Raw genomic sequence first — 27,355 nt, forward strand, 5'->3', positions numbered from 1 at the left:
TTGTCTTGTTACACGTGGATTTACTATTCTCCAAAGTCGTTTTCACCTCATTCAGCGAGCCAGCGTAGCGGCGGCCGCATCACGTGATGATTGGCCGGCCTTTTGCAGACACATGCAGAAGCGCATACACTGTGGTCGCGTCCTCACAATCCTCTGAATATATATAAGAAACCGTCTGAAAGAAATATATATTTAAAATAAATAACGCACATGTAAATAATTCACGCGAACAACTGCTGTGACACTCGTCCGTCAGGCCTTCCCCGACTTGCCGACTCGCATTTGTCTCGGTCTCTTTCACTGCCAAGTCATTCCAAGTTAAATCATGAATTGTCATCTCCATATATCCACGTAAAAAATTAAAATCAACCTTTTTGGGCCTTCCAGGAGCCCCTTCAAAGAGGGCTTGCCGAAAGGCTCAAGAGGCCGGTGAAATAAACGATGTCTGATTTTTGTTTTGACGTGGAGATGCAGAACAGGCGCTTGGGCAAGGTTTCACACCAGATCGTCGCTCATCGGCTCTTGTCGAGCGCGAACACGAGGCAACCTCGATGTGTATGGCCCCTCAAAACGGAGCATCTTGGCCACGTCCAACGCACAGATTCGGGAGCCTTCCGGTTTGCGCGTCGCACTGAGAGCGGGTGCCGAGCAGACAGCAGCGAGGCGCTTTATTTAAAAAATGTACATCATAAATTACGGTAACACTTTTGTGCAAAACCAAAGCTAAATCGCAACTCACTGGCCGCAAAACAAAACAAACCGCAGCAGCATTTCTAGAGCGGTGGACGCAAGACCCCCGAGTAGGACTGGGCGATAACCCGCAGTCGTGAATTCAGCGTTCACCCCCCCCCCCCTTCACAGCATTGTGCCGATATGCGACTGCTGTTGACGCACCGATCTCCTCGTACGTTTATGCGGAGAGAATTGCGTGCTGGGGTCAAAGGACCCGACCCTCACCGGGAAAGTCACACGAGTTAAAATCCCGCTTGGTGGGTCAACGCAGCCCGCCCCGTTGGTGACCTTTTGTGGTCGAAGACGCGACGTCGCAAGCCAACAGCCAACATTCTATTTTAAAGCATCCCCCCTCCTCCTCCTCCGCCCCCGTCAATGGCATTTCCACCACGAGCTCAGAGGCTACAATAAGATGAGTGGCAACCAGTGATCATTTGACCGTGGAGAAGATCTGACATTTGACTTGCCGCTCCAGGCAATGCTCCGATATCTGGGCGATATCAAGAGGCAATGCCCTGGCATTGGGGTAAATCGTTGAACCGTGTATCAATAGGTGGTGATGAGGCAACAGCTATGATACGCAGCAGCCCAGTGTGGCTTTACCACAACAAGGCGATTACCTTAACGACGCAACACGACTGCCCAGACACCCAGCTTACTTCGACACATAAACAGGGAGGGGAGGGGGCGCAAGTGCCAGTCCTACTGTGTTCATCGTAAGATCAAAACAGCGCAAATATATCAACCGCAAACCCATAACTACATCTGCTAGTCTCTTTACGGCACGGGTAAAGCCCAGTAAATCCAAAGGGCAGCTGTAAAGGACTTTATGGTGTGTCGAAAGCATTTGGCAGAAACTCAACTTGGATTTTAAAAAATAACTGGGCCCCCAGCCAGAGGAATATTATCGAGAACAAGGCAAGGCCCTAAAACCTTACATGGGACAGGAGCCCGTGGGTGAAGAGTTGGCCTGCCTGTGGATTAATTAGGACAGGGTGGACAGATTTCGTGGGCGTTTAAGAACTCTTGGGCTCACGGATGCAGGCACATGGCAGGTGTGGAGAGAGTCAGTAGACCATGCCAGAGAGCTGAGATCCTTGCCATGGGACTTGGCATCGTAGGTAATCCATACACGGGTCGATTTAGGTTTTACGCAACCTAAGGGCTTTAAGTTTGACGCAAGCTGCAATTTTTACGAGCAAATTATTACTCTTACGTTCTTACCCGGTGTTGTATTAACACGGCATTCTTCTACTGGCCAGATCTGGCCTGCAAAGACTCTTGGGGGTTGCCTGAGGAGTCGTAGCTCGTTGAGAGATATAAAGAGATACGGATGACTGAGATGAAAGATGAAATAGCGATAAAGATGAGATAGAGATGAGACATCTGTAGACAGGAGATAGAGACGGGTGTGAAACAAGAGTTGTGAAACGCGTGGAGATGAGGCACAGCTTAGTAGTCGCATGTTACACACGTTGTGACATGACATCACGTGACATCACGTGACATCATAATGCCTGCGCAGGTGACATGTGACGTGCCGTGGCCCGCCAGCAAATGTTCATCATTCCATTAATGGGGGTCTCAGGAACAGTTATAAGTGTGAATGTAAAGGTGTTGCTGGGTTGTTATCTTAGTTTAATTCATATAGTGCCTTGATTGATGTACATTTAACTTGTGCTAATCGGAGGTGCGGGGGAAGGACAACTAAACACAAAAAGCTGCTTAATATGAACAAATAATTCACTATTTGTACAGCAGAACAGTGCGATGAGATGAGTTGATGATGGTAGTACATGAATACGAGTATGTGTGAAATACACGATGACGAGTGACAATGAGTGGTTGAGTACCAGTGAGTGCGCTGAACGGGTAGTGAAGTTGATGATGGGGAAGGCAGAGGGGAAGAGGAGTTTGGGGTAAGCGAATGGAAGAATGAAAAGTGGACAGTGAGGCTGATTGTTTGACGTGCAAGGGGCAGCTTGTCCCAGTGTAAGGGGGCCAGAAACGAGAAAGAATGTTGTGTGTGCGTGCGTGCGTGCGTGTGCGTGTGCATGCACAGCGGCGAGAACATTCGGGGCAGGAGGGCAGTTATGCACTTCAAGTAATATTGGCAAATGCAAGCGTTTTCCCTCCGGGTCAATCCGTCACCGCCCCCCCCCCGCCGCCATCTCGGCGAAGCCAACACGCAGGGTGCGCCACTCGGCGCCACTGACAACGCTTGCACTCTCACAAGGGGCGCTCGTCAAAATCAAAACGAAAAATCAAAATCACCGCCGCCACCCGTATTAGACGTACAGAGCTCACTTTCACCGCACGCAACTGATCTTTGAGACACTGCCAAAAAGTCAGCAAAGAGCGATGCGGTGACCCTGCAGGCGCGATTCTCTATAACATGCGCTCCGAGCCGACCGCAGCTATTGCCCCGCAAGCTTTAACCGAAGCTCTCTGGGAAGACGGGCGAGTTACCGTGCGCCGGTTCAGCGTCGGCCGCACTTATACGTATTCATCATCTCGTTGCTTAAAATCGTTTAATGCTATCCGTGTCCCCCTACCCCCCCCCCCCCACTTTTCACTTTTCACACGAGTTCATGGTTGTCAGGGCGGAGCGGACCGCACGCGTGGGGGGTAACGACGGGACGGCGAGCTGGCGATCGGCAGCTGGGAGACGTCGTCTCGAATATCTTTCGACGTCGTCCATCTCGCTCACATGACATCGTCACCGCTGCAAAGGGCGGAACGAAGGAGAGTCATCGTCGTCAGCATCATCAACGTAACAATCATAATCATTATCACCAGCATTAGCATTATCCCCACCACCAACACTATTGTTATTAGTTTCATCATCAACTTTATCGTTCTCATGTCATCATCACCACAATAATCACATTTGTCATCACCATCAACTTTTATCCTCGTCACAATACGTTTAAATTTCATCATTACCATCGCCTAACTCATCTTCAACATCATTATCATCAACACGATAATTCTCATTATCACTCATCACCATCAGCATCACAACTGGAATGTCACTGGGGACAACTAAAAAGAGATGCGACGCCTCGTGCAGAGTGTCTCGTCCCCCCGGTCTCACCGCACGGCCTGAAACTGGAGAAGGCCAAGCCACTCCTGAAGGCCCTCGCCGCCCTCCGTCCCGGGCTGGCCCCTCATCCCTGGAACCGGCACGGGTTCCGCGTGAGCGGCGAAGGCGTCGCTGAACCGGAAGTGCCGCAGCAACGCGCCAGCGGGATCTCCGTCACCGCCGTCACCACCGCCGCCACTCGGTGCGGACACAAACACGTATCCGATGTCTTTCTCTTTGTCCCACAATGCCGCTGGGTGCCACAGACGTTCCGGAAAATCGCGTCTCTTAATGTGGGATCATGGGAAACGCCGTTATCACGCTGCATCTCGACGTGGAAGTGCACGTCAGGTGAAACGTCGGCCGTCTCGCGGTCAGAATGGCTTCTGCAATCGTAATGCAGAATTTTCCACGCTGCTGCGCATGTACACGTTGGACGTCTTTCGCACCGCACGTAGCCAACTGTGATAATCGGTGGTGCTGTGGCGGACACCTGCGTTGTTATTTATTGTGAAGAGTTTACATCCACGGTTTTGCCCATCCCCATCTAGCCCCCCGGTCTCTCTACGATCTGTGAAGAATAGCCACATTGATAATTGTTTTTTACCCTTCTATCTGGCAACAAAACTGACACCTTTTTTACAAGGAGTCATGTTTGCATAGACCACAATACCTGCAACCATAATGCAAACAAAAAACATGACTCTGATAATATATGCACTGTCCTTGAAGTTGATTGGTCCACACCCGAGACAGCTTTCCTTAGAGCCTAGTCTTCACATGGGTTGGACCAGATGACGCCAAAAGACTGGCAAATGAGGTTCCAATGGAATAGCCACATTGTCCAAAAAATGGCCCATTATACACTTTTTCATTTTAAGGCAGTGTTATTGACGAATGAGCAGAGTTATTTATTTTTTTACTATTATCTTGCGTCAGCCTCAAGGGCGCATTACACTTTATTATTGCGTTCAAACTTTTTTCTCTCCAAAATATCAATATTATTATTACTTAGGACTTTGCCTAAATGTGTCACCTTAGTGCCACGTGAAAATTATCACCCCTGCAACATGTGACCTACAGACGAACTCTGTCATTGCTTTATCGTGGTCATAATCGTCGTTGGTAATTGTTGATTAATTCACAAGACAGTAAACCGCTGGCTTGGTACAGCACATTTCAGCACTGTAAATGATTATGCGGTAAAGGTGAACACCAGAATTAAAATCCATTTTCACTTCCAGATGCAAAACAAATGTATGCACTTACATTTTAAGCATGCGCTATATAGAGACGCCAAATGATTATAACCGCGGTAGTTAAACTACATTCCTCTCTGCCCACCAGCCTTTGAACTGGGTGTGCATGTCTATCGTGGACACGCCACGGTGGCGAGATGTTAACTATCTTGCCTGGTATACATGAGGTCGTGGGTTCGATCCCGACCCTTGCGCCTGTATATTTGGAGTTTGCGTGTTCTCTCCGTGTTCGCGTGGATTTTCCCTCCACATTTAGAAACCTGCATTTCGAGTATTTGGCTGTTAAAAATGTCCTCAGCCACTTTGTTGAGCTATCATTTGTGGCCACATCGCTCCTGAAAAAGAGCAAAATAGCTCATTGGGCATTACCTGGTAAATAAATAGTTTAACAGTTTACCAAACTGCACATGCGTGAACTGTGCACTGTCAAGGTGCACGCCACAAATGAACCACAATACCTTGCTGGTCTCGTCAAGGAGCATAAACCATCACGCGAACCCTGGTCATCCTCGCAGTAGCAGCTTTTGGCTAACCATAAAACAAAGACGGTCACTGCATTCAGATGCGCTTCTGCAGCCGTTGGAACGCTTTTCCTTCTGATATTAGGAAGCCACTGGAGCTGTGCACTTTTAAATATCGATTGAAAACTCTTTTCTTTAAAACTGATTTTGGTGTTTAGTTTGTTGTCTTTCCCCCACATCTCCAATTAGCACAGTTCGCTACGTGTGAAAGAAGTTCAACATACATTCATACATACAAGGTTATGCGATGATATAGAAGACAGGAAGAGCCAGACTGTGGGAGGAAAGTGAACTGTTGCAGACAATGGATATCCATTGTAATTTATACTGGTAGGAACCTCCTGGTTACACCAGCCCACAGGGGGTTATTGTGTCAGTCCGCCGTGTAGGGAGTGGGTGGGGGGGAGGGAGGGGCTGGGTGGGCAGGGGAGGGTAGGGAGGGGCTGGGTGGGGAGGGAGGGAGGTGGGGAGGGGCTGGGTGGGGAGGGTGGGGCTGGGTGGGGGGTGGGAGGGGTGGGGCTGGGTTTGGAGGGGCTGGTCACCCCGTGGTGCCCTTAAAAAAACTCAACGTTTAACCTACTCACGCCGGCTTGTGCCCGCCCTCACAGTCGGGCATATTTGGGGAATACACCACGCTGCCGTTGACCCTGGCCATTGACCGAGCAACCCAACGTTCCTACCAGCTCCCTCCGCAGGAATGTGTTATGCGTACATTAACCCCCTACACCCACCCTGGCCTTCACACCTGATTAGCTCACAAGTAACAACATCATATGTATCCCTCGATTTAATACCGAAGCAGGAGGATTTCTCCACAACTCTGGCTGTCGCCTGATGATGCTAGTTGTAATTACGGGCGAAATGTCGTACTCGAATTGTAAATGATGTGGGTTTACTCTCCAACACACCGGTGTGCTGTACTAGTAACGAATTGCCATGTTTTGTTTTCCGTGACAAACCTCACTAATTGCCTGTGTCGGGTGGTGGTGGGTTTAACGACACGTTTATATTTGCGCGATCTAACAAGAAAAACCTCCGATGGATAATATTGGTCGTGAAAGCTTACTCTGTGTTAAACTGTTGCAGAAAAATCTAAGCGTTCTTTATCTTCCCCCCAGTCTAACGTCTATGGAACAAGAAGAGTCGCCAAAAACACAGCGTGGATCGAAGCAATAACGCGAGGACTTTTTTTATGAGACCATGTTAACATTTAATAATGAATTAATTCACCAACGTGGGGGCGGGGGGGTGGTGCGTAGGTTGCAGCGCTGCCAGATTAAAGCACGTCAACCGTGTTGTCGTAGTGATTATAGTGCAAGCACTACAGGTTACATAACGGCTGCCACAAGTGATCCAGTGTAGGCTTCAGGCGTGAAAAAAGGCAAGCCAGCGTACGTCGAAGCAAAGTGCACCTTCCCATTTTCCCATTTTGCTCGGTGGCTACGAGGTTCTTTGAACACTTTGCAGTGTTGTAGCTGAGGCATGGTGCAACGTCAGAATAATAACTATGATTACTATTTAGACACCCTGTTCAAGCCACTGCTGGATGAAGGCCTCCCCCGTGTCATGTCCACCAAAGTGGTTGTTTGACCATACTTCACCACAATGCTATGCGCGGGTATATGAAGGTGGGGGGGCAGGGAACAATTGGTTCAGACACCACTGATGTTATCAGCGGCCGGGAATTGATAAAACTCAGGTTGCTGGGTTCATAGTGCAGTGCGCTAATCACTACACCACCGCTCTACCACCGAACGATGTATGAGGGTGAAAATTGTGTAACATGAGATTGAAATAATACTAACGTCAGAAACAGGTTAAAATAACTTGGATGGCTAGAGGACATATTGCGTTCGGCTGTTGTCAGCATTGTTCCGAGATTGGAGGCTGCAGTTGGGAAATGTGAGGACACATTGAACACGCGGTGTTCGAGTTCCGCCCTCTGGTGGCTTGAATCTGATTATTTCCGCTTGCTCATTTCGTCTGACGGTGTTGCCGACGCTTCAACTCGTAACGATGCGCAGATTCGTCAATCGCAATCGGTTCCTCCACTCGTGACACGTGCATTGAAATCATACGCATGAACATCAGTTATTTACAATTCATGTAATTATATACCTAAATACATTCAGGACCTACCACCAAATCACTCGGACCGGCATGGTCAGGGGTCGGCAAACTGCAACTCCAGAGCCGCACGCGGCTCTTCAAGGACTGCTGCCTCGTATTCAGCACGTAGTGCGTTGCGGCTCTTGAAATGTAGCGTTTTTTTACCGAATTGTTATTTTGGTTGCCGAGAACAGAGCACGATAAAGTATGGTCAAGTAACCCCCGTGATCCGCACGGCATGGGAAAGCCGTCACCCGGGAGAGGACTGACCAGAGGGCTGTATGTGTGCGCTCAGACCAACAGACCGAACGAATCCGTATAAACGAGACGGTAAAAATTCGATAAAAATGGAATCGATTTTTTTATCGCATTGTGACGATTCATTGAATCACTGCGGAGGGTGGGAGAGGAGGGATGGGGGTTAGGGTACGTACTGGCGTGCTGTTCCACGGGCCCCGACGAGTTGGCGAGGGGAATGAGCAGGTGAGCTTTCTCCTCGTGCAGCAGGTAGAGCTGGTGGACAGCGCTCTGTGCGGCCGGACAAAAAACAAAAAAAAGAGACGTTGAATCAATGAATTTGCGATGGATGCTATGTCGGTTAAATCTAATCGGTTGTTCCTGTGCTTTTTATGCGTGCGTATGCGTTTGTGCGTGCACGTGTGTCTGTGTGCGCGTCCACGTGTCGTGGGGAGCGGTAGTGTAGCGGTTAGCGCGCTGTGCTACGAACCCGGCGACCCGAGTTCGTTACCCGCTCACGGCCAACACCAGTGATGATTATCTGAACCGGTCCTGGTCCTCCCCTAGGTCGACTCAGCCTCAAATAAGGACCTAGTGCAGTGTGTAAACATCGCCACTGGGGAGGCAAAGGCGGTCGGGCATGGTGCTGGCCACCCACCCCCTCGTGTGCCGTTCTGGCCTTCATAGGTGCTCGCTAACAGCACTTGCCCCTACAGTCTGTTAAGGCTATACGGGGGATCTTTGCCTTTGCACGTGTCTGTGCGTGCACGTGTGTCTGTGCGTGCACGTGTGTCTGTGCGTGCATCTGTGCGTGCGTGCGAGTGCTCGCCGCGGAGTCAGCCGGCGCCCCGCGGCCCCAGAAGGCGAAGGCGTCGCGGCCACCGCCGACCACGGAGAGCACGGACACCCCCGCAGCGCGGCTCCCGCTTGCTCCCAACGCAGCCGTCCACAGCGCAGAGCCCGACAAACCGTCCAGCACGGACACCTAGGACACGAGCCACGCGGGACGGATGCATGCATGGGCGCACGCACGCAGGCACGCAAGCGTGCCGTCGGGCACACGCGAGGACGGACTCGTGAGACGGACGCACGGGCAGCGATAAGGACGAACGGTCGGGTACATAAATAGGAGCGCGGACAGGCGTACGAACCGATGCGCAGACAGCGCTGACGAACGCACAACGGTAAGACCGCACCTGCGATTAGCACGGTTGGCTATGTACAATGCGAAAGACATTCAATATACATACAGAAAATGTAAAACACACAACCTATAAACTACGTGCATCTATTTTGCTTCCTGGGTTCACTGCTCACCTGCATGAGGCCTTGGCCCAACTCGTGTTCCACCAGGATATCCGGGATACTGTCGTTGTTGAAGAATCCGTACACTGGCAGACTAAAGAGAAATAGCATTTACAAAAAAAACCACCCATTCATGCTGTCTTCGTCAAAGAATAACTGGCGATAAGACTGCACCTCCGATTAACACGGTTGGTCTACGTACGGTGCGAAAGAAGTTCAACATATGTACATAAATCTACGTACTATATTTAATATCCTTAAAGAAAAAGCACACCAGCCCACCTCTGTCCCATCATTATGCACCCGATTCAAGAGCCGAATGGCTCACAGGGCTATACCTAATAAATGAAAATGAACTTGAAATGAACTTGAAAATGTTAGAATAACCTTCATTGTGCAAGACATCCCATTAAACCAAGGCCTGCTAAGGAGATCACTGGTCAAACTTGGCCCGGAGGGTGTTCACTCCTTCTCATCTGACATCCTGACTTTCTGCAATTCTCTCTGCTGCCATATCACCCACAAAATCTGCTCCAGAAGCTTCCTTTTCTCCTCTGGTTGCGATTAAATGTTCATCTCAACGGTCATCTACGTTGTGATAATTCATACTGTACTAACCCCGGTGAATTTCGAAATCACACTTGCCATCTTCGAGCGTCGCCACGAACTCACCCCTGAAAACTACTATGTGTGTTTAGTTTGTTGTCCTCCCCCCGCACCTCCGATTAGCGCATTTGGCTATGAACGTTGCAAAAGAAGTTCAACATACATACATACAACATCTACCCTCTCAAAAAACTTTACTCCCCTCCACGCATGTTACGCTCCACAGCAACACATTCTACCAGTCTACCTTCGTTTCCCACGATCAAATAATTACACCCACTGTTTCTGTAAGCGTCTAAAGATGCCGTTGCATTTAGACGGAACTACAAATCCACATTGTATGAATGGCAATGATTTTTTTTTTTAGAAAGCGCCCTATGCGTCAGGACATCTCCATACCTGTGAAACCCCTTATCAGTGCCCTACCTTATTACAGACCAATTCAGACCTTATTGGTCACCCCGTGCCCCTTCATTGATCATTCCACAAAGTCTCACAAGGGAAAAATACAAACAGACAATTTTTTTGCCCGAATTGAAATGGCTGTACACCGTATGGACCTGAAAACCGTATGGGTTGACAGCTATGCATCTCAGAGCGTTCTACAACGCACCTCATCTCAACACATTTGAAAGAGGGCACTCCCAGTCTAGCAGCTGACAGCCTGTGGGCACAAGGTGGCTTGGCACCTGGCCTGCAAACGGGCATTAGTCTTCCAGTAGGGGGGTGACAATTGCAATGTATGATCCTAGTTGAGTAGTCTGCGGGTAATTTGGAATTCTAGTTATGGTCTGAGCAGACGAGGGGGGGGTAGGGGGTGGAAGGGGGCGGTGTGCGAGAGTGGCACGCCGGTGTGGGCACCTGAGCAGCCGAGACACGGAGACCTCCCACAGCGTCTCCAGGCCGGAGGCGTTGAGCAGCCGGACGTTCCCAGCCGCGGCGACGAGCAGGGCCGGGTGTCCGTGCCACGCCCCCACCGGGATTGGCACCACGGCCTCTATCGGACCCAAACTGGAACTGGTCCGATCCATACACAGGGGACGGCGAGCAACAACAGGATATACACCCGTGTGGGTGACCCGATAAATGGACCCTCGATCACTGGCAGGCAATACTATGGTTACTGTTCCCACAAACTTCAGTTGTTGATTTATCCACCCAACCTTGTTGACGACTGTATACCAGACTGATTGTTTAGTCTCATCCATGCTGTGCTCAGCCACCACGCTGCACTTCACAACAACTCTCACTCCACCACTCGGCCGGCCTGCTTAACAATTTGAGCCTGAGCCCAGCGACAGCGGGAAGAAGAAGAAAGAAGAAGAAAAGAATGAGTGAGGGTACCGATGCACCAGCACGATGCCGGTCAGGTTGTCGGCCATGCCAGCCCACGCGGCGGCGTGCGTTCGCAGGGTGGGGGCCACGGTGGAGCGCGAGGCCGTGCTGACGGCGCGCAGGTAAATGTTCGCCAGGGACAGCGCCTGCACCTCCCAACCTGGGCATCGCGGCACGTTCAGGAGGCATGAAGATAAATCGTCACGGTCGTGTCGTCATCGCCACCAATCATAGTCACCGATCTTTGTTTTTGTTTCAGATTGCTTTGCTTCATTACTTTGTTTTTGTAATTTTGGCACCAAGGTGATGAGATGTTAACTACCTCGCCTGATATACGGGAGGCCATGGGTTTGACCCTGACGCCTGTATATTTGGCGTTTGCGTGTTCTCCCCATAGCTCGCCGTGGTCGCGTGGATTTTCCTCCGGGTCCTCCGGTTTTTCCCTCTGCATTTATAATCAACACGCGTTTAAAGAATTTGGCTACTATAAATGTCCACATGATAAGCCACTTTCGTTGAGCTATCAGGTCGCTCAGTGGGCCTTACCTGGTAAAATACAAAAATCTTTATAGTTTATTAGTTTTAACTTGGTGACCCAGCTCACTCTTGCAAATTATTTCTCACTGGGTAAACCAAATAAACATTATCAATATCATCTTCAGCAGTAGCAATACTATTATGGTCAGTAGCAATAGCAGCACTATGAACATCCGCAGTGCTAAGAGCATTATCAATGACGACATTAAAAGCAATCCGAATCACCACCAAGATTGTTGTCAGCAGCAACAATATGATTAACGCTACCTCAAGAATGACCATAATCAACATCATGAGTAGTAGTGGCATCATCACCTGAATTATAAATATATATATATATAATTCACAGCCCTTCCAACCAATGTTCAATGAAGGCCTCGCCACATCGCATCAATCAAGGTGATCGTTTGACCATACTTCACCACGCTGGTCATTGCGTGTTGGTAAAGAACGCGTGTGTGACCAGGTTCCGGTTCAGATATCACTCGCCACCAATTTTAGCCGTGGCCAGGAATCAAACTCAGGTTGCCTGGTTCGTCATGCATCGCGCGAACCACTGACCCGCCACTGGGATACCAACTCTGCACAGTTGGGTAGTACCGTACCGGACGCGATGAGCACGAACGCGTCTCCATGCGCCGTGAAGAGTAGCCGCAGGGGGAGTGGCTTCTCTCCCGGGGCGATGGCGTTATGTGACACGGCCGAACCAATCGGCTTCCCCGACGAGCCGGACAGGAGCAGGAAGGAACCATTCTGCTGGCAAGAGATTTGCAGTACCCTGTCAACCCGTTGCTGGATGATGGCCTTCCCCATGCCATGTTGGTTAAAGAGGTTTTCTAACAATACTTTACCACCCTGGTCCGTGTGGGTTGTTGAAGGTGGGTAATATTGATATGCATGTCAGGAAGCAGAGTAAATAGATAATGTTGTCTTGCTCCCTGCTGCCCACCATACATTATATATAAATGAACGGGATAAAATAAATATTACAAGCACAATTTTACTTCGTGTAAGCACAACAATGAACTTCAACAGAGGAATAGTTATTTCTCTGAAGTACGATTAAGAAACTGATGAATAGTGAAACAACACTTAAAGGATCACACAGATGGGTTATGAACCCACTTGCTGTACCACCTCCTGGCCACTTCTCAAGCCACTTCGAAAGCACAGCAGGTTAGGAGTATCAAAGCTCACGACGATCTGTGTGTGATCCACCAACCCTCGGCACTGGATTACAGACGTGACTCATTTTTTAATTCTCTCTCGTCCCGTCCATTACAAGGTCGCACGCAAACGCCGGTAATCCTAGCAGCGGCGTTTGGCTGGGCATCGGACAAAGACGGTCACTGCATCGCGCCTTTTCAGATGCACTTCTGCAGCCGTCTGGAATGCTCTTCCTTCTGATATTAGGAAGCCACTGGAGCTATGCACTTTTACATAATCTAGATTGAAAACTCGTTTCTTTAGAACTGCTTTTAGTGTTTTGTTTGTCGTCCTTTCCCCGCACCTCCGATTGGTACGGTTGGCTACGTGTGGTGCGAACAAATTTCAACATGCATACAACACACAAGACATCACCACCACTAAGGGAAGGCTTTTCTCGAGAGGTGCATTTCTGGAGTGTCATACCGATGAGGTCACAGAGGGCGCGACCCAGAAGAGGAGATCAGGGGTCGTGTCCCCATCGAGGTCACCGACCTCGAGGGGAGGAGTCAGCACCCGGGGGGCTTCGTCCTCCGCCCCCGTCCATGCCTCCCAGATGTCCTTGCCTGCGAATGCAGCACAGGGCCCAGCATTAGAGTTGGGGACTCATCAATTTAACAAAGTGCCAAGGCAGCCACACAAGCCGGTTCGGGGGTGTTTCCTAGAACTCCTTGAATTCTCAATACTTTTTAGTCTCGTGCCTCGTTCCCATGACCAATGTGAAGTGTGTCGGCTCGGCGCTGGAACGAGGCCATGTTTCTGTTGCGCGTCGTCGCTTTGGGATGTTCTGTGTTCATATTTTGTTTGTTGCGGTTGCACCCGACTTAAGAGCCGCATGGCTCACAGGGCTATACCTAACAAATGAAACTTGAAAGAGGCAGCACAGTTCCAGTTAAGACACCGGAACCAGGCTCCGAGGGTGACTTCTGTAAACTAATGGGGCCTTTTACCTGGGCCAATACTAGAAGCAGTCGCTCATTGTGACCTCCCGGCCACGTTGTTAAACACATACAATGGAAATGTTAACAATTAAAACGAATCGATTTTAGTAAACAAAAATATTGTTTAACCTAAACCATTCATGGGTATGGCAAACTCTTCTCGACTCCTACTGCCTAGCCCTGGAGACTTTGGACTCCGATCGTGTTTTTTTTATTGTTCACAATTGTAACTTTCTGACCCCGCCACCCACTGGACATCGGTGAAAAGGAGCTTCATGGCTCATCGGATTTCTCCAAGTTAAATAGAAAGTTCAGATTCTGATTTACGACAGCGAGTGATGGGAGAGAGCGAAACAAAGGGGGTGGGAGGAACACAGTGGGATTGGAAGAGTCATGTGACACGCGGCACCTTGGGGCTCACCAAGTGATGGAAAGGCGGCCCAGGAGGGAGGTGCTAACGTTCCTCAAACTGTTTCTGGGCCGGTTCCCAGCGTCCATGGAAACGGGTCATTAATTTGGCTCCCCGAGTCCTGAGTTAATTTGCCCATTGGGGATTGTTCAAACGTTATACCCATTTCAGAACGTACGCTATGGAATAAAGATTGTGGACACATGTCACCTGAAGAAGCTAGTTGTAATTACTGGCAAAACGTCGTACGTTCCGTTTTACATGACAACCCTTACTAGTTGGCTGTGTCGGGTGGTGGCGGATTTAACGACACATTTATATATCTACGCGATCTAACCCAAAAAACCTCTATTATGGGTTATACATGTGTGCTTTTTAAAAGCAATGATACGTTGGTAAAACTCGATTTTTCGAGAATAAGCACTTTGAAATGCTGTTGTTGGAGCGGGGGGGGGGTGATGGATTGAAGAAGCAGATACTGTGTGTGCACTTTTTAAGCTCGTGACAATGTGTAACAATACAATAATTTGGCCGCGAGTCTTCAGTTCTAAGAAGCCTTCATGGCTTGGCTTAATCGGATCACGGTGATCGCTGGCTCACATTATCATCCTTGCAAATTTATATTCTTGCATGCAGAAATAATTTAAAATAAAAAAGTGATTTACCTAAGAATCACCCATTCGGGTCTCATGGCACTTTTTTAAATAGGGTCCTATGTTGGGTTGGCGGCCACTCACTTGGGTTTAGTTTATTGTGTTTCAGCAGGTGAGAAGTCAAGAGACCATCAAGATGAGTCTCATTTGCAAGAGCGAGCTTGGCCACCAATATGACAACAGCAATAGTGTAAAAACAATAACGCAAATAGAAACCGGCGTGGAAACAACTTCCTCACAAAGTAATCGAAAACAGTACACAAACACAAATCATTATAGATATCCCATTATGAAAGTTAACTCGGGAAAAATAACTTAAACAAAAACATTCATGGTAAAAACAAGTTGTGTAAACGTCAAAAACGGACTTAAGATTATTGCATGACCATCAGGACCAACATTGTGGTTTTAACTTTCCGTGTTTACATCGCCAACCCGGACAGATAAGCCCGAGTAAGATGCGAGCATCACGTACCGTTATCCGCGACGATGCGACGCAGCGGCCCGATTTCTCCCGACAGCAGGCAGCGCCCTTTCTCCGCCTTGGAGCCGCCGTGTTTCCCGTCACAGCGCAAGGAGCTGGGCCTCCCGCGCAGCGGGCGGCGCCACAGCCGGGCCCCGTCCACGCCTGACAGCGCCATCACCTCCATGCACCCGGAGGCAAACCCTGCGGGCCCCACAGTGGGAAAAAATTCCGCGCTCAGGGATGCTGCCGTGGTGCAATGGTGAGCACAGGTGAATTGACGGTGCAAGTTCCTTAAACTCTAGTTGTTTTTATTTTACCAGGAAAGGCCCACTGTATAGCTCTTTTTCAGAAGCGACCTGGCTATCACAAATTATAGCTGAACGAATGTGGCTTATCATCATATGGAAATTTATTACAGCCAAATACTCTAAAAACACGTTGATTCTAAATGTGGAGGGAAAAACCAGAGGACCCGGAGAAAAATCCACGCGACCACGGGGAGAACATGCAAACTCAAAATAAACAGGCATCAGGGTCGGGATCGAACCCATGACCTCCTGCATACCAGGCGAGGGAGTTAACATCTCGCCACAGTGGCGCCCACTGTCCACCCAGCAGTACAAATGGATACATCAAGGTTAGATTATCGGCAGTTCGTGTGCGGTGGGGTAAAGTGTGGTGACTCGCACCTCTTCTAAGACGACTGGTCATTGTGGAAAAGTCAGCCAAAAAACCCTTTTGGAAGAGTTTTTTGGCGTGAGCAGATAATTGCAAGGCTGCACATTTATCTCTTTTAATTTCTCACCAAACTTTTCTGGGTTTCTGGCAAATTGAGTAGGCACATGACTCGCAGCAATAGCGAGAGATATACTGGATGCGGTGTGCCGGATGCGGAAATATTTTTCAGGTTGCTGACCCAAGCAGACCCGGTTGGTAGATGAACCCCCGGAATTTTTAAAGCAAAGCACAAACCCAAAAGAAACAAACGGCTCTTATCTTGTGCTACACACTTAGGCTAGGTGTGTCCTGGGGCTGTTAGTGTGAAAATAAGTATCTAATTAGTCAGTCAGGTGCTCCGTCATAGCACTGGAGTCAGGTAAAACGTTGCACCTAAGTTGCATACATTGCATATTAAATGAGTCCACGACACACCATTGAATGCGTGTGTAAGAAGCTAAAAAAAAACGTTTTAATCAATAATTCATTAAAACGCATTGGGTGATGGCGCAGTGATAATGGCACGTGCTTGACAGTCTCTTCCTCATTAACATGGCGTCCAATCCCACGTGTCCACGCGAGTGAGTTTGTGTAGCTATGAGACGCCAGACGTTTTTTTTTTAGTGAGGTTGGGTCTTGGCATGCCGTGGGCCCGGGTCCTCACCGGCTTTGGCGCAGCGTGCTGCAGCGTCACCGCTGTCGTTGAGGGTGCGGTACAGGACGATCACGTCCGGGGTGGGGTCCTTGTTGACGCGCAGCATGGCTACCGCGATGGTGGACTCCACTGCACGGGTGAGACAGAGAGACCACCGTGAGCACAGTCGCTGGCGATCCTGGGCCGAGCCCGTTAGCTCGCCGCATGTGAGAACACGAGTGCCATCGAGCGTAGACGAAAGTTGGGAGTCATCGAGAGAAGGGAATTAATGCATCACACGCCATCAAATTGATTAATTGTCCGGATTTGGGGGGGTCACAATTCAATTAAAAAATTAATGATTTTTGGCATTGTTTTCACCGCCTCGTTCATTCCATTAGCCTAAAAGCTTTGCATATAAAGCGCAATTAATGTGCTTCGATGTTCATCGATCACATGATTGTATGCAGGTATCGTGCGCAAGGGCATCCATTTTAATCGTCACAGTTTACCCGAACATGAGATGGCAGTGCACCGTTTCACATGCCCTGCTATAGAAGTGATCGTCATATTGCAATGCAATGGAAAACGTTAGAGTCTTCAGGACTGGATGTTTCATACGTAAAGGACAAAAAAGACTAATTATTTTTTTCGTGCCATCACTGGCGACCAGACCAAGAGACTTTCAACTTCAGCGCCTTGTTGAACGACGGTGTGACTTAAACCCAAACCTGTACCCGTGCCCAGAATCTCATCAGTATCAGCTCCGAGTCTCCGACATGACCACTGTGATCCTCCCAAGCCACCCGGCCACCTCCACATCTTAAATTGCAACTTCCGTTTCACCGGCGACAGCTCCTCCAAACGTCAAAACAAAACCCGTCACCGTCGATGCCTACCATGTGCCGGCAGCGCGACCTCCCAGGCAGCGCGTGGGGGCATCACAACGGGGCACGGGATGAAGAAGGCGAAGACGAGCACTGACAGGACGCAGACGAAGAGCGCCACGATGAAGGCGGCCGTGCGCATGCGGCCACTCCGGCTCTCGTTCCGCGCCGGGCCCTTTCCGTCGGCGGTGCCGCGTGCGCTCTCCGCGTCGCCCCTCGTCGCGCCGCTCTGCTGCTGGCGCGGATTCTGCAAATCGCCTGCGCAACGCGGTGACGCGTTGAGCGGGGGTGATGACCGTGTAGAGGTGATGCAAGTGGCCGGCGCTTCTGGACGTAACAAGCTAACGGTTGCTGTAATGTCGGATAGAACACGATGTAATATAGCCGTTTGAAGCTTAATTATTATTTTATTATCTCCCTTCTACGTGACTTTACCGAAAGAACCAAGAAGATGAATCCCTGCAGTCACGAAAGCTTTAAATCGAAATTTAACAAAAGGACTTTATATGATCAGTTATAATAACCGCTGTCACACTGTAGTGTAAGTTTAACGTGTGGGAGTGATGTTGCTATGCTCGTTTCAGACTGGAACCTATAACTGCTTTTTGTGTTTAGTTTGTTGTACTTCCCCCGCACCACCGATTAGCACGGTTGGCTACGTACAGTAAGAAACAAGTTCAACAAACAAACACACAGAACACACAGCCGAGGTACGTAGCTACAAGAGCTGTTTGCATTATTCTAGTTTTGTAATCTCCAACTAAAATTTCAATAATTCTAATTGTCCACCCCCTCTATTCTTGAGTTTTTGTTGGTGCTCATGCACCCCTACTCATGCAGTCCTTCAACTTTTAAAATTATATTTTCATTGTGGTGCCCCATAAATTAGAGCCCCCTAAACAAACCACTGCAGGATAAAGGCCTCCCCACGCCGTGTCAATCACGGGGATTATTTGACCACACCTCACAACCCAGTTCAGTGGTGGTTTGTGAAGGGGGCATCGACAACCGGTGCAGATATCACTCGCCACCGATGTTAGCCGTGGCCAGGAAACTAACTTAGGTCGCCGGTTTCATAGCGCGATGCACTCACAACCACACCACCCCCCGCCACCCGCCACCCCACGAACGCGGTCTCACCAGGGCCATTGGCATCCGCCTCGTCGCTGCGGAGGGGGCGCAGTTCCACGTTGCTTGCGTTGTCGAGCGCCGGTCCCTTGGCGGCGGCGGCATCATTATCCTTGGCACTGGCCGCCTGAGTTTGCAGCGGCTGCTGGTTGTTGTTGAAGGTGTCCATGGCTCGCGGAACCGCGCTGCCGTTGGTCTTGCTGTTGCCGCGCGGCTGCTTGGCGGCGCCCTCGATCCTCTCGTCTTGGTCCTCCTCCTCCTCCTCGTCTTCCTCCTCGTCCCCGCTCTCCTGGCTGTCCACCTGGGCCAGAGGGTCGTACTCACCGGAACCGCGTCCCTGCTTACCTAAGACGGACAAACGCCACAACTTGGACGGATACGGCAGCGGTGACGGGAGAGCGCAGGTTTTAATCAGTGCACGGATCAAAGTGTGGTAAGATTAACTCCCCACGGACCGACGTGGGCTGGGAAAGCCTTCACCAGATCAAACCATGAGCGCATTTGGTATTCGCAAAGTTTCTATAGCAGTACAAGGCTATCATGAAGGCGTTGTGTTTTCACAGACGAGTATAGTCTGCAGTAGTTTTCATCCAGCAGGAAAATTGACTAAGAGCTATAAATGATCACTTTAATTATTTTAGCGTTAACATACGAGCATTGATCGGCAATGCCCATAATAAAGGACTGTGTAGACTATAGAGATACAAAGGTATCCATAGTAAAGGTTATGTTATCAAATTGCAAACTTGCAGAATCAACTTGTAATAATCATTCCAATGTACACAATGTTCATAAAGCGTGAAACAAAAAAGCAATGTGATTTTAAAAGTATGTGTAAAGATGAAGTTGTGAATTACAATAAAGCATAATTATACCAGCGCAGCACGATAACCGTTACGTGAAAATTTACGTAAAGTTTTGAACTTTGAGCATTAGAAAAGTTGAGGGAATTGACAAAAAAATTTCATAAATCATGATTTCAATCAAAGTAAAAAAAAAGCGTTGCGTATAATTCCAATGTGCAACTTAAACGATCTGAACCAACGATTGGACGTAAAAACGTAATGTTTTCACCCTCAAGGAAACGGAGCGTTAAATCGAAAAAAAATCGGCTGATGATTGACCGATTTGGAACACGATGCCGTTGATGCGTAACAAATTAACAGGTCGCGTGCAGCGAGGGGTTGAAAGTTGAAAAGGACGACGTCAGGTCCCCTTCCGTGTAACCGACACCAGCCGGCAAGCTGCTTACTAACGCAGCGGCAAGGTTTGCACTAAATCCTTCAAAAGAGGACACATGATTCGGCTATACTGCGTTTGCAGTGCTGCACAAACAACAGCAACAACAAACTCAACACGCTCGTCAATAACACCGTGGCCTGAAAAAAGGAAGTACATATAATAGACGATGTTTTGGGCGATAGCCCATCTCTTTCACACCATATGGAAAGGTTAGAGAGGTACAGGGATGTGCAATGTACCTCTCTACATGCTATAAAGAAGTGCCATTGCCCACAAACGTCAACTTTTATGTAATTATTATCTTTAAGTCGGTGTTTTTGACGACGTGTTGAGCAAAGAGGACATCACTGTGCTACGGTGCCGAAATGAATAATCTTCCTGATCTGGATGTATGCCTGCCCCCGGGGGCACAGTAAGCTGCAGGCTTGGCTCACGACTGAAACGGCTGCGAGTTCAAATTCCACTCGGGGGTAGATTTAGCTGTCGGCAAACACCGGATTGTGGTTCCAAGTTGGTGAAGGTGATTCTACATTGTAGGGATTATTATTTGGATGTGTTTGGGCGATTTCTTTACCTTTCTTCTACTTTGCACAACTGTCATGATTTAGTACTGTTTGTTGTTGTAATGTTTCTTATCTGCCCCTATTGGACATCTGTAAAAAAAAACAGCTTCATAGTTCATCGTATTCCTCCTCCAGTGTCAATAAGTATACTGATTCTGATAAGTCAACTGCGACTGAATTTACACCAAGCCAGTCATTATTTTTACGAGATCTGGAAAAATGATGGCCTCAAATGACCTTAGCCTGGATATGAACCCTCTCAATCATCAATATTTATTATTTACCCAGGAAAGCCTCATTGAGGCTTTTCAAGCAAGAAGCAGGAGTCGGCTCCCGAGTTTTGAAAGCAAAGCTGTGAACCGTTAGGGGTTAGTCTAAATTTACACAGCTGCGTAAGAAATGCCAGCGGGCGTGAAAGTGGCAAGCACCATTAGACTGGGTTAAGGACACAACCCAAAAAGCAGATAGCAGCTCTTAAACCAGAAATACGTCCATAGGCTGTGTGTTTCTATGCCGTCCAACATGAGTTTGAAGCTTCATTCACGAAAAATAAAGACTTTAAAGATCAGGTCAGGTATTACTTTTTTGTGCACCAGTGACAGAGCACTACGCTATCGTGTCTCACCCTAATTTTATTTTCGCCTTTTTCGCTCTGCATTAAGGGTAAGGTTCGTCACTTGTATGCCCAGCATCGTACTTGCTCCGGCAGTGCATATACTAATGTCAAGGATTTAGTCAAATAAATCACAGTGAAGTTTAATGCGATTGCTTTATTGCGTAGAAGTCAGCGAGCGACCAGGCTGAGAACATCAACTCAATTTACGTGAAATCCCAATTCAATCACAGGCGGCTGCCTAGATACCCAGCACTCCTGAGCTCTGCACGACTGGGGCCACCTCACCTAACCGTGATAATTAAGTCTCTTTTCTCATGAATGAGGCATTAAATGGTAGTAAGCAACACGATCCACACACAGCCTACGTAGACATCGATACCAGAGCAGTTCGTTCGGCTGCGTCCTCCGTTAGAGTGAAGCAGCGATAGAACAGAGATGAGGTTCATCTTCTTGGTTCTTTCGATAAAGTCACGTAGAAGGAAAATAATAAAATAATAAACATAAAACGTAATTAAATAATTCTCACGACGTTTCGGCCACAACGCAAGCAGCCGTCTTCAGGTGGAGAAGACGGCTGCTTGCGTTGTGGCCGAAACGTCGTGAGAATTATTTTATGTTTATTATTTTATTATTTTCCTTCTACGTGACTTTACAGAAAAAACCAAGAAAATTAATCCCTGCAGTCACGAAAGCTTTAAATCGAGAGATGTTTATTATTTCAGTGTATTTAGTCTGCAGGATGGAGAAGCTGGTGGTTACATACTGACAGCCGATGTTCTCAACCTGCAAAAGCACACATTGGACAACAAAGGTTAAACTGCAATGGGATAATTCTACCAAGTAGGCCACGTCAAAAAGTAAAGGTGTGGTGGACCCTGGCTAAACACATTTACTGGCCAAACCTGGGGCCAGAGGTGGCAGTACCACATTACTGTGGTGGGAATCACTTAGCCAGAGACTGAAAAATAGATGACACTACGCCAAGAGCATGTTAGGTCATGTGCAGTTATGTCAATGTGACGCTTAATCTCCAGTGGCCTATCTGCCTATATCTCTGGCACCGTGCCAATTCTAATTTCAGAGTCTGCATAGTGTTAGCTGCCAATGACAACAAACACTGTGTAATAAAAATGTTTTTTTGTTCCTGGGCAGTAAGTGTTATTTCCTAATTGTTTATGCCTCAAAAGTACAGAAAATGGCTATTATTCCCCACAAACTTTGCTTTTGTGACCAGGACAGTGATATTTTGAAATGTACCTATTTCCAATGAGAAAACGTGGTGTGCATTCGTGTCATTCCTTGACGTAAAGTCCTGGTCACAAGAGCAAAGTTTGTGGGGAATATCCATTTTCTATACTTTTGAGGCATAAGCAATTAGGAAATAACACTTACTATCCAGGAACAAATATCGTGTTACATAGTGAAATAAAACCGAATGTGCACAATCTCATCAGATCTTGGAAGCTAAGCAGAGTTCATCTTGGGTAGTGCTTGGACGGGCGACCACCATGCACAAACATGTGGTTATAAGCTGCTTCGGGACTATGCATTGTTGTACTCTACTTCTATAACCCCACATAAACGCCCCCTGCGTTCAAACACCCGCACCCACCTCAATACGGCATGAGGGGACCCTCATCCGGCAGTAAATTGACAAAAGTAGCCGTACATATGCATTGCTAGGTATTTCAAATAAAAAATGGAATGGCAGCCAAGGTGGGAGGGACATGCATGCGATGCCTTGAAAGATTCAACAAAGAGTGGCACAGCGGCATGAAGTTGAGTGAGGTTATAAGATCGCAAGGACGAATACCCATGATTAAGCTGGCAACACACGACGCATTGAATTGTGGTTTTTTTTTTATCGTATACGTTGTAATGGGTTCACATGAACCGCCACATTCACCGCAATGCTAAAATAACCCATTCTTAAACCGCGACAAATGTTACACCCTAAATGTTGAAGATGCATGAAGGAATCCTGTCATTCGCAGCAACCCACGACCTTTGGGATTGAGGTCCTTCATCCAGCAGTGGACTGAACATAGTTTACAGTGCAAAAACATCACATCGTTTCATATAGTCCAAGTACAGGATAAACGTAAAAAACGGAATACAAGATTGATGTTAATGTATGTATGTTGAACTTCTTTCGCACCATACGCAGCCAACCATGCTAATCGCAGGTGCTCTAGGACAACTAAACACAAAAAGCAATTCTAAAGAAATTAGTTTTAAATTTAGATTTAAAAGGACATAGCTCAAGTGGCTTCCTAATATCGGAAGGAAGAGCGTTCCAGACAGCCGCAGAAGCGCATCCGAAAGCGCCACGTGATGCGGTGACCGTCTCTGTTCGACGGCTGAGCCAAAAGCCGCTGCTGCGAGGATGAGCGGAGTTCGCAAGATGATGGTTTGTGCTCCTTGACGATATCAGCAAGGTATTGTAATGATGGTTGTAGTGCACCTTAGTCCAGTGTTTCTCAAGCCAAGTCCTTGCAACTATGATACAGCTTTCTGTGATTATGTGCAAGGTGCAGAGGTTTAACTTGCATATGAACAGAAAAAGAATGGGAATAACAGGGGCGATTCGCTAGGAGTAAAGAAAGACTCCCTCAGGTGCGATTTCAAGGGTCATTGCCCGAAACGTTGCAAATTATATATTTTTCCTTTAAAGGCTACAGTGTTATTGGCGAATTTGTTGAGTTTTTTGTTGTTGTTGCCCAAGCTCGGGTGTTTGTATCAAGGCCGTAATTATAATATCTATCGGAGGGAACACATACTCTCCAATATTCAAATACGCTCAAAATGTCCCCCCCAATATATTGCTATAAAATAGATTTCTGTTGATACAATTGTGGTTATGGTTGTACTTTATTAATCCCTAATCTCTGCCATTACAAACAATGAAACAAGAAAATGTACAAAAGAAAAAACAGAGCAATAAATACAATACACTATTAGACATTATTGTAAAAAATAAATAAAAATAAATCCTATGTGTTAACGAATTGTTTAATATTTTAGGCAGGAAATGGCAGGAAATGAGTTTTCAAATTTAGATTTTTTTTCTAGGGGGGGGACCCCAAAACCCTGGAAGATTTGGTCCCCCCCAATGTTGACTCCATGGCTACGGCCTTGCTTCAAATCTCATCGGATTCATCCATGACAAATAAAGATTCCGATTCTAATTCTGTTGGTGGATCGCCCAGAAAACAAGTGTTGGGAATGCCAAAATGTCTGGGCTGCTGGTAACCAGAAGGTGGCAGTACAGCAAGCTGGTTGTTGACTGTCCTGCGTGGATGTTTTTGTGTTATTTTATAGATCTACTCGTATGGAGATTTGTCAAATATTTTTTGACACACAGGGTTTTGCTGAAAATGAGTGTTGACGGTGAAGCTTTCCTTTACACATTGATTTGTAATTTTTTTTCCACCGCACTGTTAAGTGATTCTCTGTATCTTCTTGGTTATTTCGGTAAAGTGACGTAGAAGGGAAATAATAAAACATAATCCAATTAAATTCCGTAATGTTTTATTTTTATTATTTCCCTTCTACGCGACTTTACCGAAAGAACCAAGAAGATGAATCCCTGCAGTCACGAAAGCTTTAAATCGAAATGATTCTCTGTATCTTACTCATCCACAGTCTAAATAATGTAGTCGTATGCCGTTATCTCGTGTGTCCATCACGTTCATTGTGGCGATGTCAAAACACGTTCGATTATCCATAAAGCACCTTCATATTCTGACGGTTGTATACATATACACACATGTAAGGTAAAAAACATGCTGATGATTAATTTACAAAGGAGGCAATTGAGTAATGCCTGAATGAACTCGGTGAAAATCGACGGCCCAACCCGTCACGCACTCATTGAAATTCACCGCAGCGTTTCACATCGCACAAAATAACAGAGACTTAAATGAATTACGTACGTTAAATGTACTTACGAACAATTAAAGAATGTTGACAATCGTACCCAGCAGCGGTTACGACCACGTAACGTAAAAGATAAACACTTATGTTGCGTCGCGAGATATAAGTCATGCAAAAATGTATACATGTATGACCTACGTTTGGGGAATTCTCGCCTTTAGTCACGAACACACGCGTATGATAATAACACTACTGTACTGTTAATTCCGAATTAAATATTTAAGCGTCAAAACGGAATCACAGATTTGTGCTGGTTGAGTCCTGGTGTCGATATAAATGGCACAACGGCGAACTGTGATTCATCATAAACGTATGACTGTGATTAACATTGGATGAAGCTGCCTTTTTGGCGAATAGTAACATTTTAAAACATTTCCCATCACATTTATAAATGTGTTTTAACACAACGGAGGGCGTGATTTGCGGCACCCAAACGAATCGAAGTTTAACGATTCCTTCAAACCGAATCGATTTCCTCAACCTACGTCGGCTTACACGGCATTCGAATCGTGCGCAAAATCGTAAACGGGAATCGAACCGTCGATTCTCACATCCACTTAATTTGTTGAATCTAACGCAGCCTCGGTCGCTCGCGGTTGGAAACCGGGGGAGGGATCGTGGACCAATTAACAAACAGGCCCCGCCGCCGCCAAACAAATTGCGGCGCTTCGCCGGTAAATCCGACCGACTGCGAGCGGGGGGGGGGGAGGCGAAACGTCGCCAAAAGGGCCACGCGAAGCCGCGCTCACTTACCCGGAAGCTTCAGTGCCCTGCTCAACGCAGCGGCCATTTTGGGACGAGCGCATTGGACGCTACCATCGGGTGCGGCCAGGGGGGGGTGGGGCGAGGATGGAATAAATTATCATAATTACTGCAAACAACTTAGTACTGTTAGGTTTTTTTCGGTAAAGTCACGAAGGTAAAAAAGAAATAATAAAAATAAATTTAAAAAAATATTAGAAAAAATAATAGAACGTGACTTTACCGAAAAAATCTAAGAGTATGAATCGTTGCAGTCACGAAAGCTTCAAATCTAGAATTAAAACAACTTAGTGTTAACGATATAAAGTATAATTTATATTTAAAGCTTTCGTTCTTGGTTCTTTCGATAAAGTCACGTAGAAGGGAAATAATAAAATACTAAAAATAAACCAATAAAATAATACAAATAAAACAATAAAATGAAATTCTCACGACGTTTCGGCCACAACCCAAGCAGCCGTCCTCAGGTGAAGAAACAGAGCTGTCATTAGGACGCTGTCATTCCGACAGACATATAAGCGTGATATCTGTCTGCTTATATGTCTGTTTATAGTTTTCTGGTTAGATTTTTGTTGCTATTTCATTTATACCTGATGATGATGATTGCTTGTGTTGCAATCGAAACGTCGTATGCTATTATTTATTTTATTATTTTATCTTTATACGTGACTTTACCGAAAGAACCAAAGAGTAATTCCTGCAGTCACGAAAGCTCCAAATTAAGATTATCTAAGACCTTGTTTCAGTAGCTTTCTCTCTCTCTCACCTGAAGACGGTCGCTTGTGTTGCGATCGAAACGTCGTGATCTATTAATGTTCCATCTACGTGACGTTAACCAAAATATCCAAAGAGTATGGATAAAATGTTAGTTTAACACTTTTTTTGAATGTCACTTTTTTAATTCTACAGAGCAGTGTTCTTCATCGCAAGGCCCCTGGTGGCCTTCAGTGCGGTCCCTGACAATACACAAGTAGTGAAAACACCACCCCATCATCATCATCATCGTGCTGCTGACGTGTGGTTGCGCCATCTCGAGATGGCCTTAATCAAAGTTGTCTTGTGGTTGTTGTTGTTGTTTGACTTGCATCCCACTGGAATTTTTGCACACAGCGTTGGTGTACGGTATTTTTTCTGCAATATTTTGCAGTCTTTTCTTGGATTTTCTGTTTGCACTTAGTCACATATTCACTTTAAGATGTTTTCTTGTTCATGTTTTTGTTTGTTGCGGTTGCACCCGATTCAAGAGCCGAATAAATTAACTGGAACTTGAACCTACGCGGCCGGCCGACGCGTGGTAGCACCATCTCGAGATGACGTACACGGTGGCGCCATCTCCAGATGACGTACACGGTGGCGCCATCTCCAGATGACGTACACGGTGGCGCCATCTCCAGATGACGTACACGGTGGCGCCATCTCCAGATGACGTACACGGTGGCGCCATCTCCAGATGACGTACACGGTGGCGC

General features: G+C 47.2%; 1 protein-coding gene across 5 annotated transcripts; it reads right to left on the reverse strand.

Moving 5' to 3' along the window:
- On the reverse strand, positions 1–25,959 carry LOC144730252 (protein FAM234A-like). 5 transcript variants are annotated; one of them, XM_078610903.1, is made up of 15 exons: positions 25,878–25,959; positions 21,952–21,971; positions 18,780–19,112; positions 17,652–17,897; positions 16,783–16,902; positions 15,411–15,602; positions 13,359–13,498; positions 12,332–12,479; positions 11,199–11,349; positions 10,716–10,871; positions 9,261–9,342; positions 8,773–8,928; positions 8,141–8,234; positions 3,830–4,070; positions 1–3,457 (listed from the first exon to the last, which is right to left on the reverse strand). In XM_078610903.1, the coding sequence occupies exons 1-15, from the start codon at positions 25,928–25,930 to the stop codon at positions 3,439–3,441; spliced, it is 2,151 nt and encodes a 716-aa protein (XP_078467029.1). In that variant the 5' UTR covers positions 25,931–25,959; the 3' UTR covers positions 1–3,438. The 5 variants fall into 5 exon arrangements, with proteins under 5 accessions (XP_078467029.1, XP_078467028.1, XP_078467031.1 ...); XM_078610902.1 differs by having other exon boundaries at positions 12,332–12,482; XM_078610905.1 differs by lacking the exon at positions 25,878–25,959 and adding an exon at positions 25,263–25,842 and having other exon boundaries at positions 12,332–12,482.
- Positions 25,960–27,355: the final 1,396 nt, after the last annotated feature.

This window comes from Lampetra planeri, chromosome 35 (genome assembly GCF_965212315.1).
Source record: "Lampetra planeri chromosome 35, kcLamPlan1.2.h2, whole genome shotgun sequence".
Taxonomy (NCBI): domain Eukaryota; kingdom Metazoa; phylum Chordata; class Hyperoartia; order Petromyzontiformes; family Petromyzontidae; genus Lampetra; species Lampetra planeri.

Excerpts from the sequence above, each read along its gene's own strand:
- LOC144730252 (XM_078610902.1), bottom strand. The coding sequence starts at position 25,930 with ATGCGCTCGTCCCAAAATGGCCGCTGCGTTGAGCAGGGCACTGAAGCT. Across the intron at positions 10,872-11,198 it reads GGCATCGTGCTGGTGCATCG|TTCCAGTTTGGGTCCGATAG; the intron begins GTACCCTCACTC and ends GGATCGGACCAG. Across the intron at positions 4,071-8,140 it reads GCCCGTGGAACAGCACGCCA|CGGCATTGTGGGACAAAGAG; the intron begins GTACGTACCCTA and ends TGTGGCACCCAG.